The sequence below is a fragment of the Nematostella vectensis genome, chromosome 13 (assembly GCF_932526225.1).
Source record: "Nematostella vectensis chromosome 13, jaNemVect1.1, whole genome shotgun sequence".
Taxonomy (NCBI): domain Eukaryota; kingdom Metazoa; phylum Cnidaria; class Anthozoa; order Actiniaria; family Edwardsiidae; genus Nematostella; species Nematostella vectensis.
Window position 1 is genome coordinate 2,659,756 of NC_064046.1, and position 18,940 is coordinate 2,678,695.

The following is an 18,940-nucleotide window of genomic DNA, read 5'->3' on the forward strand; positions in this document are numbered from 1 at the left end:
GCAGCTATTTTGACTGTACGATCGCATCCCCATCGCAGCAAATTTGAGCGTATGATCGCATTCCGATCGAAACTAATTTGACCGTACGATCGCATTCCGGTTGCAGCTAATTTGACCGTCCGCATTCCGATCGCAACTAATTTGGCCGTCCGATCGCATTCCGAGCTCAGCTAATTTGACCGTACGATAGCATTCCGATCGCAGCTAGTTTGACCGTAGATCGTAATCCGATCGCAGATAATTTGACCGTACGATCGCATTCCGATCGCAGCTAATTTGACCGTACGATCTCATTCCGATCGCAGCTAATTTGGCCGTCCGATCGCATTTCGAGCTCAGCTAATTTGACCGTACAATAGCATTCCGATCGCAGCTAGTTTGACCGTAGATCGCAATCCGATCGCAGATAATTTGACCGTACGATCGCATCCCGAACGCAGCTAATTTGACCGTACGATCGCATTCCGATAGCCGATCGCAAACTGGTTTCCATATGATCGCACGCGATCGTCTGCAACCGAGTCCGATTATATAGAAACCTGCGTGAAGCTTTCAATTCGACCGAAAGAGCGAAAAAATGGCATGAAAGTTTCCAATTCTCGATATATTAGCTCAAGATTCTGCATACAAGGAGTTCCTCTGACTAAAAGCTTAATTCCAAATTTTAAAGAAATTAATTATTAGGGAGCAAATTTGCCTTAATTTCTGATCAGAGCCCGACTTCACCATAAAAACGAGGAGAATTCATACTTTGAACATTTGAAAATTGCACTTCAAGCCTCATATCTCGAAGACGAATCCATTAGAAAAAAACACTTTTTGATATGTTGGTTTACATAACATAAGGAACCTCTATGCAAAAATTCAAGCTTACCGAAGTTAACCAGACTGTCAATTCGGCCGCGTTGCATCTGCGCTTAAAGCACGCCAATCACGCCGCGCCATTGTATGCTCCTGCTCAATGGCAAGTCACACAAAGCATCCATTTCCATCGGCTAATACACGCGAGAAGCCAAGGTATTTTCAATCATATATCCTCAATAACATATCAGACTTCGTTCTTACACTGTTATTTTGAAAGTTCCTTGCGAATAAATCCCTGTTTTTCAATAACAAAGGAGTTGGTGATTGACATCCTTTAAGAGCTTGTAGAACTTTCACAGGAAATAGAAAAAACACTCTTTATTTCATTTTTACACAAGCACACTAGATTCGGCCGCAGCCAGTCACAGGGCCTTTTATCGTCCCCTTTGTTGAAAAATAAAATCAGCTACATGTCGTTGAAAAAGAGTAACTAAATTAATAACTACATATTAATATATACTCTAGAACTCATATCAATTCCTAAAAATTAATTAGACCCCCGTTATATAGGGTAAATAAATCACCTAAATTTCAAAATCACCCATTTGATTGTCATTAATAAATCCCGACAGCAAGCAAAACAGCAGACAGCAATTCAGAGGCGGATTTAGGGGCGGGTAGGCCCCACCCTCCTATTTTCAGATATAAGAAATACACGGAAGAACATTGAGTCAACCCCCCCTTCTTGAAACCCTTGCTTCGCCCCCCCTTTTCTTGAAACCCTTGCTTCGCACCTCCCCTTTCTTGAAACCCTTGCTTCGCCCCCCCCTTTTCTTGAAACCCTCGCTTCGCACCCCCCTTTCTTGAAACCCTTGCTTCGCCCCCCTTTCTTGAAACCCTTGCTTCGCCCCCCCCTTTTCTTGAAACCCTTGCTTCGCCCCCCCTTTTCTTGAAACCCTTGCTTCGCCCCCCCTTTTCTTGAAACCCTTGCTTCGCCCCCTCTTTCTTGAAACCCTGGCTTCGCCCCCCCTTTCTTGAAACCCTTGCTTCGCCCCCCCTTTTCTTGAAACCCTTGCTTCGCCCCCCCTTTTCTTGAAACCCTTGCTTCGCACCTCCCCTTTCTTGAAACCCTTGCTTCGCCCCCCCCTTTTCTTGAAACCCTCGCTTCGCACCCCCCTTTCTTGAAACCCTTGCTTCGCCCCCCTTTCTTGAAACCCTTGCTTCGCCCCCCCCTTTTCTTGAAACCCTTGCTTCGCCCCCCCTTTTCTTGAAACCCTTGCTTCGCCCCCCCTTTTCTTGAAACCCTTGCTTCGCCCCCTTTTTCTTGAAACCCTGGCTTCGCCCCCCCTTTCTTGAAACCCTTGCTTCGCCCCCCCTTTTCTTGAAACCCTTGCTTCGCCCCCTCTTTCTTGAAACCCTGGCTTCGCCCCCCCTTTCTTGAAACCCTTGCTTCGCCCCCCCTTTCTTGAAACCCTTGCTTCGCCCCCCCCTTTTCTTGAAACCCTTGCTTCGCACCTCCCCTTTCTTGAAACCCTTGCTTCGCCCCCCCTTTTCTTGAAACCCTCGCTTCGCACCCCCCTTTCTTGAAACCCTTGCTTCGCCCCCCTTTCTTGAAACCCTTGCTTCGCCCCCCCCTTTTCTTGAAACCCTTGCTTCGCCCCCCCTTTTCTTGAAACCCTTGCTTCGCCCCCCCTTTTCTTGAAACCCTTGCTTCGCCCCCTCTTTCTTGAAACCCTGGCTTCGCCCCCCCTTTCTTGAAACCCTTGCTTCGCCCCCCCTTTTCTTGAAACCCTTGCTTCGCCCCCTCTTTCTTGAAACCCTGGCTTCGCCCCCCCTTTCTTGAAATCCTTGCTTCGCCCCCCCTTTCTTGAAACCCTTGCTTCGCCCCCCCCTTTTCTTGAAACCCTTGCTTCGCACCCCTTTTCTTGAAACCCTTGCTTCGCCCCCCCCCCTTTTCTTGAAACCCTTGCTTCGCCCCCCCCCCTTTTCTTGAAACCCTTGCTTCGCACCTCCCCTTTCTTGAAACCCTTGCTTCGCCCCCCCCCCCCTTTTCTTGAAACCCTTGCTTCGCACCCCTTTTCTTGAAACCCTTGCTTCGCCCCCCCCCCCCCCCTTTTCTTGAAACTCTTGCTTCGCACCCCTTTTTTGGAGCTCCTGGATCCGCCCCTGCAATTTATTAATAAATAAACGATTTTACTCCCTTAAAACAGAAAGTATTTATGAAATTTTTAAATTAATTTATAGGCTGGCTTGAAAATTAGCAGGCTGCGAGCAGATATTTCTGAGTGTTTTGCAGTTCGAGCTCGGAGGCTTTCTCTGGGGTGGACTTGTTTGTTGGATCTCGGACAAATTCAAACGAACACCTTCGTAAAAAACTTCCCAGTGGGCTGTTCAGTGAATTTGTGAATCGCGGCTCTTAGTGGATACCGCTGGCCAGCGACATCAATCTCAAATTTGCCGTCCCTGATGTACTCATCTGACACAGGGTGCCCAGCGTTGGACACGTAACCCATGCAAACCGGCGCATTCAATGTAAAACTAAACGAAGCTGAAGACGTTGTGCCGACGATCTCTCCGTTACGCAGAATTGGCTCTCCCCCCCACGGGATGTTTGTGTCGTCGTGCTCCTCCATGGCCATGAATAGAAGGCGCTTTGTGATTGGCTGATCTTGTAGGCTCAGAAGGGCACTTCTACCGATGAATTCCTCATTCTACGAAACAGACAGAATAAAAAATGTTTTTATTTTCTTGATGATAATTGATTTTATCCTGCGCAGCCGCCTTTTGGTGCAGTCTAGAATTTCAGAATGACACTACGCACGTGCGTAGGAAAGGATAGAAATAAAGAAATAAATCTTAATTGCAAAAACTGTTCTACACTTTGAGAAGCGTAAGGATATGCGGGATTGTTTTTAAAAAAACAAAAAGCAAACCGTTTGGCTGAAATATACCGTGTTTACGTTTATCTTCGTGTTTGATTAGAAAACCCGGTCAAGTTACGTTGCGCAATCTGCGCTACCACCACGTGACGCGCGAACTGCCCCGGGTTGCTCGCGGAAACGTACCCTAGGTTTTCTAGTCAAACACAGAGAGCGCGTCGCCAACAAGGCACATTTCAGCCAAGTTAGAGCGAACTCTGTTCCTACCCCCCTCGGCAAACGCAACTATCCAAATAATTACGATCTAAATAAAATCGCATACCTTAAACATGCATATTCTGCTCTCCAGTCCTGCCTGGAAAGGGTTTACGAAGGGTGTCAGCTCGATGCCTAGACGCGGGTACCCCTTCTCCACTCTAAGGGCGTCCACAGCATAACATCCTACATTCCTTATGTCCATGGCTTTACCGGCCTTGGTCAGTTGGCTGTACAGCCCGCTAGCGTACTGAAAAAGGGGAAATTTAGAATGGATGGACTGGATTGAGGAGTGAGGCATGAAAGCTTGGTCAGTTCGGTGTACAGCCGCTAGCGAACTGGAGAGGAAGTGGAAATATCGAAAAGGATGGACTGAGGAGTAAGGGAAACAGATATTGAGAGGCAAACAACAGTGTCAAGGCCATAACAAGATCTTGATGGATACTTACCTCTGTGGGAATGATTAACTGCCATCCTTGCTCAAGATCACCTACATTCGTGCGCTTGAAGGCCTTTACGTCAGAAGCAAAGCCGAGACTCAGCTCCTAGAACAGGTAACACAGTAGTAGATCAAGAATTAATATTTAAAAGTTAAAGCATCCAGAAGTACTGGTTAAACCAATCGCTGGTTCTGGTTTATTAGCAACTATTGAGCCAGGTCCGAGTACTAGTTAAACAAGTTTCAAGTACTGGTTAGATGCTTGGTACTGTGTGTTTCAACAAATCTAGGGTATCGGTTGAACAAGTCTAGGGTACTGGTTGAACAAGTCTAGGGTACTGGTTGAATAAGTGTAGGGTACTGTGTGTTTCAACAAATCTAGGGTATCGGTTGAACAAGTCTAGGGTATCGGTTGAACAAGTCTAGGGTACTGGTTGAACAAGTATAGGGTACTGGTTGAACAAGTCTAGGGTACTGGTTGAATAAGTGTAGGGTACTGTGTGTTTCAACAAATCTAGGGTATCGGTTGAACAAGTCTAGGGTATGGGTTGAACAAGTCTAGGGTACTGTTTGAATAAGTCTAGGGTACTGGTTGAACAAGTCTAGGGTACCGGTTGAACAAGTCTAGGGTACTGGTTGAACAAGTCTAGGGTACTGGTTGAACAAGTCTAGGGTACCGGTTGAACAAGTCTAGGGTACCGGTTGAACAAGTCTAGGGTACTGGTTGAACAAGTCTAGGGTACCGCTTGAACAATTCAGGGTACCGGTTGAACAAGTCTATGGGACCGGTTGAACAAGTCTAGGGTACCGGTTGAACAAGTCTAGGGTACCGGTTGAACAAGTCTAGGGTACCGGTTGAACAAGTCTAGGGTACCGCTTGAACAAGTCTAGGGTACTGGTTGAACAAGTCTAGGGTACTGGTTGAACAAGTCTAGGGTACCGGTTGAACAAGTCAAGGGTACTGGTTGAACAAGTCTAGGGTACCTTGAAGGTGTCGATAGGGTAGTCAGATGTGAGATCTGTGGTCGTAAAGCCTTGAAGTAACTCAGCAGACATTGGCCCAAGAACTCCGAGAACCACGAAGCCCGACTGAATGTCTCGGAGAGTGATTGAGCTCCTGTTGGGAATATGTCGAGAGATCCAGTTCTGCGCTAACACAGTATGTGCGGTGGGGACCATGATGATATATCTGCAAATTGACGTAAAGACACTAGGTAAAAAACAAAGAGACTGTATTAATTTATGTTATTTTTTTACAGTCCATGGTACCTATTTTCCGCAGTCCTTGCCACAGTACATTCCAGTTCGTAGCCTCCGCGCTTGTTCAGCAATGCTGTCTGCACGATATGGCCGATGGGAACGCCCACATCGCGGGCGCACAATGTCTGCATGAATTGCTCACAGGACGCAGGGTCGGCGGACTGTAAGGAGGCAGATCAAGGGATTGAAATCAACAACAAGACAGGGGGCACGCGCAACCACCCCCCTCCCCCTCGGGACCGTAAAAGCTATTTTTACTACAAGCCTGCAAAGTAAATGATCTTACTATGAAAGCTATCGTGGCTATACGAAGTGATCTTAAAGAAGGCCAATCACGCCGCCATTTTTTGCTCCCACTCGATGGCGAGTAACACAAAGCATCCATTTCCATCGGCTAATTCAAGCAAGTAACCAAGATAGTTTCAATCAAATATCGTCAATAGCATCAGACTTCATTCGCAGATTGTTATTTCAAAGTTTCCTCGCAAATAAACCGTTGTATTTTCGATGATAAACACTAACAAAGGAGTGGGTGATCGACGTTCTTTAAGTGATGATCTTACCATAAACTCTATTCTTGCTACACACCGGCTAAGTAAATGATCTTACAATAAATCATATCCTGGCTACACGCCTGCAAGAAAAGCTATTCTCGCTACACGCCTGCTAAGAAGTGATAATCTTATCATAAAAGCTATTCTTACCGAAATCTCAAAGAGCCCAACTGACGTCATGTCGACAAGTGCGACGGAGTTGTGACAGGCCGCGTACTCCACTTGTACATTACGGAAAAACGCGGGCTTTCCGAACGCGTTAGTACTCGGCACAACTAAACAAGGCAAGAGAAATCCTCAAAATCAATACCACGTATCAGAAGAAAGGGGCAACAAAGTGATAAATCATACTCGCTCTGTATACAACGCATAATGAATGGTGACGGCGTTATGTGTTAGTTTAGGGTGATTTAGATCCACGACGCCGGCAAGAGGACGCCGCCTCGCCCACGTTCGTTTGCGCGCGCACGCTAATTTTTGCCGGCGTCCCGCCCTGAAGAGGACGTGAAAAAGCATGAAATGCCGTCCTGAACAGGAAGCGACGCCGGCAAGAAAAGCGTGCGCGCGCAATCGAACGTGCGCGAGGCAGTGTCTTCTTGCCGGCGTCGTGGATCAAAATCACCCTACTGGTTTTGGTGACGGAAGCCACTTTTAGCTACGGTTACGAAGGCCGTTACACAGTCAATGTTGTTGTTAATCGTTAGTAACAAAAAAGGTGGAATGAATATCGAAAAGTGAAATGTTATGGCGAATAATCAGTGCATTAAAACACGCAACATAACGACATAACAGCACGGAATAAGAGGACAGTAACGACAAAATCTCAGTAATGTACACGTAACGTAAGGGTCACAGCGAAGGGTAATCGAATATTTCACATACTTGTACTGTTCCATTCGAGATCTGTGAAATGAAGAAAATACATGGATCAACCTTTGTTGGTTAACATAAAAATAGGCAGCTGTACTGCTAGTGGGGTATACAATGCAACAGAAACTGGAATTCGAATCTGCCAAATTTTCGATCACGACTATTTGGGCTAGTGTGGGATACACTATCCTGTAGTTTTGTCACAGCAATATATTTTTATTACTTTTCATTTAGGATTTTGTGATTGGGTCTCTTCAATTGTTTACTGGTGTTCAATATAGGGTACTTCGTCTTTATAAGAAGGGAGAAGAATAACAGAGTGATTGATAACTGTCTAAAAAAGACCTTGGAGTTCTGTCTTACCTTCTTCATCCAACTGAAACCACCTTGGCCTTTCCCAGCCCATCCGCTCGCCCCAGACCGCCCCGGCTGAATCGAGCTGCGCGTACAGGGGTGAGCATTTGACTCCTCGCGCCGTTTGCTTTTCCGAATAAGGATATCGCATGACGTAATGCCACCCGAGTGTTTCTCTCACGCGATCACGTAGAAACTGCTTGTTGTTGAAGTGGTTGCCAAAGCGACGTATATCCACAGGCCACAGATCCATGGTGGGGTGGCCCTCGGTTATCCATTCAGACAGGGCTTTGCCCACGCCTGCCGCACTGGCGATACCGCTGGAACACATACCGGCGGCGACAAAATAGTTCCGCACCTAAAAATACAGAAAATAGACAATAGTATGCTTATCGCTGGGAAAAGACGATAAAAATCTAAAAGCATGCACAGGGTTGTGGAATGTTCACCCTAATAAATGTATCTTAGCGTCAATATTACAAGTAACAAAGTAGTCGCCTGTAGGATTGCCTGGTCTTTCATTGCCTCGTATGAATTGGACGAGACAAAATTTATGAAGGGATGGACACAGAGTAACAAACACGTTTGGGAAAGGGAGCTTAGCAGAGAGAAAGCTCTTAAATGGGTGACGAAGGGGAATAAATTTGATGAGAGAACAGGGCCGGCGGAGCGATCCTAAAAGTGGGAGGCGAAGCCGTCTCCCTCCCCCCTCCTCCCTCCCTTTCACTTTCCAAAGCCCCTCCCCGACCCGCCACCCCTGGTGAATGGAATGAAAGAGACGCTTAAAGTCGCGTTGTCACTAGTTTACTTTCGGTCGATTATGTAACAATCTCCGATGATTTTTAACGGAAAACGCGAAAAATATTTCAAAATATTGAAAGCAGTGTGTAAGTTTCTTTGAGGATGTGATTAATAATTTAGAGCGGATGGCCTGTTAAATATCTCGGATTCTGCTAGATTCTTTTGTCTTTTAACGGTTGAGGTTTCCGTCGGACCTCCGGAAGTAAACTGGTGAAAATGCAGCTTTAATAGTGCAGAGAAAGGCCAAGGGCGGGTCTAGGAGGGATGGATTCTGGTTCCTTTTTTCACATTATCCACCCATTTCCATCTTCTTATTCTGGAGTTATTTTCTTTTTCTGGATCCGCTTCTGAGGATAAAAAGTGACAGCCACAGGAACAGATGAAGTTGGGGGAAGCAAGGGCGAGAATAAGGAATGTACCTCTGGGGCCTCTCCTAATATGTATTGCCCATCTGGTGTGAAGCTCTCGGGGCCATTTACAAGCTGTCGGATCTCGGCATTATGAAGCGCTGGTACTCGGTGCAACATCTGCTCCATGAGGACCTCTGCAGATCAACAAAAGATCAAAGTCATCCAAGTAAATTAAAGAAGGCCAATCACACCGCCATTTGATGCTCCCGCTCAATGCCGAGTCATACAAAGAATCCATATCGGCATATCGGCATATCGGCTAATATTAGCAAGTGACTGAGAAACTTTTAATCAAATATCATTAATGAAGTATCAGACTCCAATCATGGATAGTTATTTTGAATTTTACTTGCAAGTAAACCGTTGTATTTTCGATTATAAACAATAACAAAGTTGATCGACATTCTTTAACTCAGCTTAGAGCACGCGACAACAACGCCCAGATGGCAAAAGAACTACGCCGAGACGTTAAGGATGGCCGAGAAATAAAACCGTGAACACCAAATATATATGTGGAATGTTTATTGTATTCTGATGAACAACGTTCCTATTTGACTGTTTGCAAAACTCGCATGTGATTGGTCAAAACAAACATGCCATACATATTTCTGGTGTTCACGGTATTACTCGTCGCGCTGTAATGGGGGATGTTTTTCTAACGATTCCAATATATCATCCTACCAAAGTGATCCCAGTCTTCAGGCAACAGCTGGAACTCGAACTTGTCCGGGACGCTCTCGTGGAAGCATGGCTTGGACACGGGCTCGAACCCCCCTGCCATGAGCCCCCCTGACCACTCCCTAAAGTAGATGTGGCCGTCGGGGTCGCGCATATTGGGAAGCGTGGAGTGCACGCCCTCTACTGTCTTGGTCACGATGTAGAAGTGCTCGCATGCGTGGATGGGTACGGACACAGCGGGGCTGGATTTCTGTGGAAGAGCAGGATTGAACTTAATGGTGATTATGATAATGGAATGGTGAGAAGCATTGATGATTATTATGATGGTGATGGCAAACGATTGTGATGATGGAAATGGTGAGGATGATGATGAATTAATGGTGATTATTATGGGATGATGGTGATGACGATGATGACGATGATGGAGTGGTGAGGCTATTCTTGCCGCTTTTATTTGACCTTCGATGTCTTTTTTTCTTGAGCTTCACGTGAAGCTTGCTTCATCATTTATCTGTAATCTGTAATGCTTGTACATTTTGTTACGTTTGTGGCTGTCTTTGCAGCACAGTTTAAGTTGTTATTTTTAAAGTATCTTGTCACAGTTCTTTGGTCTAGCAATATTTTTGTATAGTTTTTATAGAGTTGCCTTCGATTGTAATACGCTGAATTATGTAAATATTGTTTAACTAATCCAGTATAGTTTCGGATGGGTTAAATACTGTCAAAAGTTATCATATTACCCACGTTAAATAAAGTTTATTGTATTGTATTATTATTATTACCATGGTGATGATGATGATGATGATGAAGATCATGGTATATGATGAGAGTGATGATTGTATCATTGTGGTGGCCATGATTGAGATGATGATAGTAATAACAATAACGAAAAGGAGGATGTTGATAACTATGATGTTAATTAGTCGGTAACCTCGTACTATAGAAAATCCGGTTTATGCTATGGAAGATAATAAAAAAGATCTGATGACGATGTTGATGATATTGACAAAAACCCCGCCCACCTGTCCTACTTCTCGTGCCCATTGCCCTGCGCAGTTGATGAAGATGTCACACTTGATGTCGCCCTTATCAGTCTTGACGCCATCCACGTATTGACCGTCTGTCGTCACCGACTGTAACTGGACTTTCTCGTAGATGCGAACACCTTCAAAAGACACAATGCACATTCATCACTGTCTCTTGACTTTCTCATAGATGCGAACACCTTCAAAAGACACAATGCACATTCATCACTGTTTCTTGACTTTCTCATAGATGCGAACACCTTCAAAAGACACAATGCACATTCATCACTGTCTCTTGACTTTCTCATAGATGCGAACACGTTCAAAAGACAAGGACACAATGCACATTCATCACTGTCTCTTGACTTTCTCATAGATGCGAACACCTTCAAAAGACAAGGACATGCACATTCGTCACTGGTTGTAATTTTACATTCGGTGTTTAATATAAACACACACAATATAAATAAAGGCCCTCAAGATATTTTCTCCTATATTTTAGATAATGTCTCATTCATTTACTGTATTTTTGGCTGCTAGAAGGGGGGGCCCGGGCCCCCTTGGCCACCCCCCTGGCTACACCCTTGAGCAAAATATATGTCTTCGTATGACTCACCGTTCATAATAGCACCTCTTGCTAATGATTGGCAGATATCACTCGGATTAGCCACGCCCTCTTCCGGTACCCAAAGACCACCCTATGGGTTGAAGCGAAAAGTATTATCGCGATTTTATAAAGGTCAACCGCATTCACTCCGAATATGATTATAGCTTTCAGTAAGTGCAAAACAACGCAACTGCTTGACTTTCTTCCTTCTTGCGTCCGTTTCATACATAAAGAAATCAAACTAAGCGATCCCACAACCCCCTTCGCCAGTCTCAAATGTTTGATCACGTGTCTTGGTACTCACCTGGATATCATCCAAATTCAGCTCCACTGGCCAAAGCTCTTGACATCTCTGCGGTGAAATCAGTTCTGCCTTGATGTCGTACGCCCTGCAAAGTGAAAGAGTCGAGATAAAAGGGTATAATTTAAAGCGTGTTATTTGCCTCGTGGTTAGTTAGTCGTTGAGTCGTGGTAGGTACAACAGTAGAAAATAATCAACCCCACGTCAGGATATAGCGCTCAAATTCGCCATTCTTGTCAAGTTGATGAGCGAACAGCATCTTGGGACGATTTTAGGAACGGAATTCAACTCCAATTCTTGAATTGCGTCCATTTAAATCGCCCCTGTGTGCGCAAGGTCAGAACGCCGGGTACTCACTGGCATTTCGCCAAGTTCCTCTTGTATAGGGTCATTCTCTCCTTGGTGCGGGCAAGGTAGACACCACCAAGTGTCTTAAAACCTGAAAACAGCGAGAGAATTATACCACATATCAGCAACACTCTCACTAGACCGTAGCACTATACCGTAGTTTAGCATTCAAAGGCATACAACGGGCCCCCCTTCCAAAAATACGATAAAATGGCATATTTCGTCGTTTAAATATGTTCTGATGCCGAAAATATCCATTTTAAAAGAGATGGAGAGCGACGAAGACATGTCCGAACTGACACAGAAGACGTTCTCGCAAGCCGAATAATTTCTCCCGGATTTTGATCTTGTCGGAACGATCCTTGGGACAACAAGCCGTAATTTTACGATTCTAAGTGAAGAATAAGTTGAGAAGAGAAAGGACGACAGGATTCCGGAGAACACGAAAACCAACACGGTGTGGGCTGTTCGTGCTTGGCAAGAGTGGGCAGAAGAGAGAAATTAGAACCAAAGGTGTTCGATTGTAGTGTTAATGAAGTAATGATAGAAGATGTTTGTAAGATTGATAAAGTCATAAAGAGCCAGGGCGAAAGTGGCAATAAAACCCCTAAAAAGACCCGCAGATGTAAGAAATTAATAGTTGAAGTTTGTCATTTTTATGGTCCAATAGACTTTGGAAAATTGCAAAGTTGAGTGCCAAATGGTTGAGTTTTGATATTCAGCATGGAAGAGTGCAGGTAGTGGATTGATTTAATTGCTCATTATAAATGCAAGGGATGTATACGAGCTTCCCCAGGATGTATCTATATACATCCCTTGCATTTATAATGAGCTATTCAATTCAATTCATCAGCCCCGCTCTTCCCTGCTGAATATCAAAACCCTCCCCGGGCTCTTAGCTACTTGCATATTAATGAGGTTTGTACGTGAAATAAAGCCCTACAGAAAACAATGGAAACCGTGTCAATCATGTAATAAATGCCCTTATAACCGATCGGTAAGATTTTTTACCCAAGCATCCGCTCTAACCCCCCCCCCCCCCCACCTCGACTCCACAAAATTTACCAGCAGAACCATTCGGGACGATTTTTTCCTAGAAACCGAGGGGCTAACATCTTCCCAGCAAGCTAAAAACGGACTGCGGAACAGATATTGTGCGATTAACAGCGTATCGTTACCATAGCAACAAACCTGTTCCAAGTCCCGTTTCTTCCTCCAGTCGACTATAGAGGTCGGTGCCGTAATTCGACAGCTGCGTCTCGGCCATCGTGGAGCGCATTTTCCCGATCAGACCGACAGCGTGCCACGTGGTCCCCCCAGACAGACTGAAAATACGCCCGCAGGTTAAAGAGTTCTAGTCAGCCATTTGTTTTTAATTAAATATTGAATATGTAGATCAGGGGCGAATCTAGCTTTTCGCTAACGTGGGAGGGGAGGGGGGTTTGGCTTAGTGACGAAAGGGTGTCGGGGTTATCGCGCCACTATTCTGATGTAAATAAGTTTATAACAATTCACCTCTTCAGTCTGCCCTGAAGAAATCTTATAAAGACGAATATTAGGCAGAGTCGAATTCCAGTTTTTGGTGTATTGTATTTATTTTTCTGGTTCACGAACATGACTATTTGGGTTTTTTGTATTTATTTCTGTTGTTATTGTGGGTGTAATTTAGTTTGAAATCGATCGAAAATATTGTAAATTCGGTCGAGAATATAGGAGGATGAAGGAACGCCAATCATAAAGGGGCGGGGGTGAGGGGTTGGGGGGATATTGAAGCCCTGAAACATGCTCGGATTACCAGGGGTCTTAAAGAATGTTGATCATATATTCCCTTGTTAGTGTTTACAATTGAAAATACTGTTCATTTGCAACAAAAAAAAAATCAAAATAACCATCCGCGAATGAAGGCTGTTACTTTACTAATGTTATTTTAATGAAAGTTTCTTAGTTACTTGCTTGAATAAGCCGATGGAAAGAGATTTTTTGAGTCAGCATTGTGCGGGAGCGTAAAATGGCGGCGTGATTGTCACTACCTCGCGCGGCCGCACGAGAAAGGACTGGATCCTTGGACATGGCCCTGCGAGGATCGCGTACTTACCTGCCCTGTTCCAATAACACGACATCCTTCCAGCCGAGTTTAGACAAGTGATACGCGACTGAACAACCGATTATTCCACCACCACAGATAACAACTTTCGCTGATTGTGGAAGGCGCGACTCTGTGTGAATACCGCGACTTTGAAGCTTGGACTTTCTGTGGTCATTCAAATGCTGAGCCCGCGATAGACAACGGGAGTGTCTGCAAGAAGCGAAATACGACAAATTTTAGCCTAGTCGTAGGAGTTCTAATCGGGTCTACTACGAGGGGGGGGGGATACGAATTGTATCTATCCTAAGTCGGCGCTTGAAATGCCCATTTTCAAAAAATCTAATCGCTTACTTACAAACCTCTAATGGAGCTCAAAGTTAACCCGAATGTTTATCAATCTATTAATGTTATTCTACATATGAAGAAAACGTTGTCGGAAAAGGGACTGGTACCGATGAATCTTAGTTTCTCTTCAGATACTTTCTCCATTGACCAAGGATAGTCACATTCACTGTTTTTCTCTTCTGATTACCAAAAAAAGTTTACGAAGCACCTGCGGTACGGCAACCTTTAGAATGTCAAGAATCATGCAGTTTTTCCAAATAAGGAATATATTAGTTTCCTTATATGGAAGTTAACGTGTTAAGCAAAACGACAATTTTTTGCTACATGTTCTTGATATGCGAAAATCGGCTCAATTTTATTTGGCGGACAAAAAAAGGAAAAAAAGGTCATTTTCTTCATTTTGAAAGTATCATATAGTCCCTAGAATGGCCCCTAAAACTTACGATCAACAAAACCAATTGCTTTCATCTTTGGTTTGCTATTAGAAATAAGAGGTAGCTAAATAACAATAATAAAAACATCCTTGCCCGCGTATGGATCTATATCAGGGGCTAAATTTCAAAGTAGGTAAATAACAGAGTGACTGAAAATAAAAATGCGCCAATATCTCAGAATTCTAATAAAACTTACTCTAAGTGTCCAACAAGCTGACAAGGTCTATGTACAATAGCCTATAGCTTATTTGTTGAAAATGTCCTTGTATCGAAGTTAATTTAACGGGTTCACCTTTCCGTTGCCAAAGAAACAGCAATACAAAAATGCGCCACTTATATATAACTGCTTCTTGCTACGTATGCAGAAGATACACTCTTTTTTTATAAGAACTTCTAGTTTTCAGTTGAGGCTGGGCCGTTCTTATTTTTGGGACATTTTAAGGCTGAATATGTTCCTAACGATGTTCTCAATTCTTTAATTTTTAAATTTTAAATTGATCAATAGCAATAATAAGGTTGTATGTTACTTTGAGCAAAATTTGATTCTATATTTTACAACGCATCAGGGCTAAAAAAATAATGCTTTTCTGCTAGCTGGAGCCTCGGCATGTTCTTATCATGTTTTTGAAATTTGATGGAATCTCAGGCTGGACGTTCTTATAAAAAAAAAGGTTCTTATATTAAAAAAAAAAATAACCGCTGTGTCTACTTGCACGGCTTCCGGTAAAGGAGGCGAAAAAACTAGCTGCACGGTTGTCTGTAGAGGACCCGAAACGCTCCCCAAAAGTTCATCAACTGATCCCGAGACCCGAAACGATCCCCAGGAGTCCCCGAAATGAGCCCCAAGGAATTGCAGTAATGGACAAACAAAAAAAAAGTGGAAGGATTGGCCTTCAGTTTTAAAAACATATGAAACATTTTAGCGTTATTTGTGTTACTATCAGGAAATTTACATTGACTAAAACCATGTCCATTGTATTAAGATTTTAATATACGACTGCGCGGGAAATACAGTGGTTGAGTAAAAAATTGGGGTCAAATGACAATTCCCGTGATAGTAATTTGAAGATCCAGGCGTGAATAAATCATAAGTCTCCACATCGATCCACAGATAAAACATAAGGTTATTCTTAAGGTTATTTTTTGCATGTTTGTTTGTATTCGGTGAATGAAAGACCTATTGTGAGATCATGCAGGGTTGTACGGCCGACTACATGAGGGAAATTCAAAGTATTCAAAACTCACATAAACATTGCTTTCAACAAAAGCCACATCTTGCTACGTTAGTAAAAGGGTTGTTCGAGTGTATCACTCAGTGTGCTTTTGTCATTCCATCTTCTCGGCCAAACCGGCTGCCTAAAATGTGTCGGTAAATATTCGCTCATGTGAACATGGATTTCGTGGTGAAATACACGTTTGGTTGTCAAATGAATATGGATTTTTAGGGGTGATGTTTACCGGAAACAAGATTAATAGTGTCAGAGTCATGTGTCGAAACTGCAAAGGTATAGTGATGGAAGGTCAACAGTTTGGTTGTTCTGAGCAAGGCTGTGCTATCTTTGATGTTGTATTCAGTTTCAGCAGCAGTTAAAAATTGTGTATTTGTTTTGGACTCTGTTTATGGGTTTATCGCCAGGGCAAAACCCTTAATTATGCTTTAAGAATTGCAAGTTATTTCTCCTGCTTTCCCTTTTGTCCATTGCCGCAATTCCTTGGGGTTGATTTAGGGGACTCCTCGGTAACCTTTCGGGTCCCGGGATCACTTGGGGTACTTTTGGGGATCATTTCGAGTCCTGGGATCGTTTCGGGTCCTGGATCATTTCGGGTCCTGTACACATGTCTCCAGTCTCCAATTTTCTCGATTTTTAGCCTTAATAACAAGTTTCTGTCTTTGAAACCCTTCCACGATTATTTAGAACAGCCAAGCAATGATTTTTAGTTTGAAAAGCTGTGCAACAACGCAAGTGACACGCAAATGCTTGGCACAATGAATGAAGCGTGGAATTCCGTCAAACGATGGCTTCGAGCTTATATGCGAATGCAGGGCCATAGCCATGAGGCAAGTAAGACACTCGCCACTGTAAATTTTGAGAAAACTGGAGACAGCCGTGCAGCTAGTTTTTTTCCTCTCTTACCGGAAGCCGTGCAAGTAGACACAGCGAGAGAAAAAAAAGAGTGAACCTCTATTTATTATTTATTGTTTTTCCTTTAATCAATGCGTTTCCTTCAGTAATGAATTCATAAAAATCAAAGCCAACAGCATTGGACTTTGATAATAAGCGCTAGACTGGGACAAATCCTTCATCTGATTGTAAAATAAATCCTGTGTACATCGAAACCAAAGTAGAAAAGCGATCGATAGAGTTCGCGACGTGAACATTATTACAAGTTGCGTGACCGAAGCACGAAGCACGTCATAACAATAAAAAAAAGAGGCTAGAAAACTTTGTAAGAGAATTTATATCATCAGATCATAAAACAAGCATACACAAAACAAGGCATATTCGAGGTGTAACAGCGCACTTTTCAAAACACTTAAAATACTATATCTAGCGAGTTGAGTTCGAAAGATTAAGCGAGTTAAAAACAAATTTCTAACAATATAAATTGTCAACACCGCGTCAGCGATTTATTAAAGATGGAAAGGGCATCAAAACGGTTAAACAAATAAATCAGAAGTATATCTTTATGGATATCGTACTCACATCAATCGTCGACAAGCCACGAGGATTGAACTTCGCGACGAAAGCAGAGAATATCGCCATATACGTGCCATGATCGAGCCAAACTGAAAACGCTCTCTTTGTTTTACCGCGTCGCTGATTCAATGGTCATCACTGAAGCTCAATAGCTTCGGCGGCATCAATATTAGAATCACCGTGGTAAAATATGCTAAGCATCGTCAACTACAAAACACTTTCCTTTACCATGCGACTTCGATAGACTTTTTTTATTTTTTCTCATTCGCCAGTCACGTGTTTTAAGACCGGAAGCGGTTTTGTCAACTGCTGCGGATAACGATAACCGGTAGCTAGTTGTTCCTCCATAAAACCGGTTCGTCCATTGATCAGTTCGTCCATAGCAAAACCGGTTCGTCCATAAGCATAGCCGTTTCGTCCATAGATTTAATATGAGTTTTTAACTGCCGCCTTAGCTAAAACTATCAGTCTATTATTATGTAAATTTCAATGTTAATAGTATATATACGATGGTAGGAATATTCTCATTAAATCCCCTGATGAGTGGGCAACCACGAAACAGACCTGTAGGGAAACCTATGTAGTTTGTATTTTTTTTCTCAAACCAACACTATACACCGCTCTACTTTCGAGTATTGAGCACTTTCTATGAAAGCCTTCAACCATCATTTTATCCAGACTCCAAGTTTTTCTTGTTGAGCACTCTACGGCTACTCATTATGGAAAAATTCCACATCAACTACTCAACGAAGAATATTCCCCTACCATCTCGCAGTGATTACCTCCAACGCCTTATTGAAAAAACCGAACACTTTTTACGCCGAATGCGCTGGAAAGCACACTTCTTCCTAAACACAGACACCGCCTCGACCTCCAAAGAAACCTATGGATTCCGCTCAACCAAAAATCCGCCTCCTGTAGAAGAACTGAAAGAGTTCGAAGAAGACATGTTAAAAATGATCCAGTCAGTAAAATTCAAGAACCTGAACACTCCTTTCCTGGGCAAGCTAAAAGAAGACACCGACATCATTAAAAAAGAACCTAAACTACTGATCCCCGCAGATAAAACCACAAACTTCTACAAACTAGAGCCAGCTACCTACAAGAATCTCCTAGAAAAAGAAATAAACAAGTCCTACAAAAAAGCACCCTCCGAAACAACGCAATCTGTCCACGAGAAAAACAAAGAGATCGCTACAAAACTGGATTTAGACGATAGAATGGACACCACAGCCAACAAGCAAGCCTTCATAACTCTCAAAGACCATAAGCCGAACTTCGCTAACAAACCTACCTGCAGACTCATCAACCCCACGAAACCCGAAATCGGAAAAATCAGCAAAAAGATCCTCGACCGTATCAATAGCGTAATTGCAAAGAAACGAAACTTCAACCAATGGAAAAGCACTAAAGCCGTCATTGACTGGTTCAAGGCTGCCGAAAACAAACACCAACTCAACTTCATCTGTTTTGACATTGTAGAATTCTACCCATCTATCAGCCAAGACCTACTATCAAGAGCACTCGACTTCGCCTCCAACTATGACGAAATCACCCCTGATGAAAAAGAGATCATAACCCACTCCAAGAGCTCCTTCCTGGTCCACAACCAAACACCCTGGCAGAAGAAAAGCAACACGATATTTGATGTTACGATGGGGAGCTTCGATGGCGCAGAAACCTGTGAACTTGTAGGCAACTTCCTTCTCTCCCAACTTCAGGACCTCAATATGAACGTAGGACTCTACCGCGACGACGGACTAGCCATCACCAACGCCACACCCAGAGCCA

At 43.4% G+C, this 18,940-nt stretch overlaps 1 protein-coding gene across 1 annotated transcript; it reads right to left on the reverse strand.

The window, feature by feature from the left end:
* Positions 1-3,005: 3,005 nt before the first annotated feature.
* On the reverse strand, positions 3,006-17,501 carry LOC5513349 (pyruvate dehydrogenase phosphatase regulatory subunit, mitochondrial). Its single transcript, XM_032382919.2, has 17 exons — positions 17,156-17,501; positions 13,681-13,881; positions 12,777-12,910; positions 11,595-11,676; positions 11,241-11,325; positions 10,946-11,027; positions 10,327-10,469; positions 9,308-9,554; positions 8,636-8,760; positions 7,425-7,773; positions 7,074-7,094; positions 6,342-6,466; positions 5,647-5,798; positions 5,362-5,566; positions 4,388-4,483; positions 4,006-4,188; positions 3,006-3,515 (listed from the first exon to the last, which is right to left on the reverse strand). Exons 1-17 carry the CDS (start codon positions 17,224-17,226, stop codon positions 3,156-3,158), a joined length of 2,661 nt encoding a protein of 886 aa, XP_032238810.1. The 5' UTR covers positions 17,227-17,501; the 3' UTR covers positions 3,006-3,155.
* Positions 17,502-18,940: the final 1,439 nt, after the last annotated feature.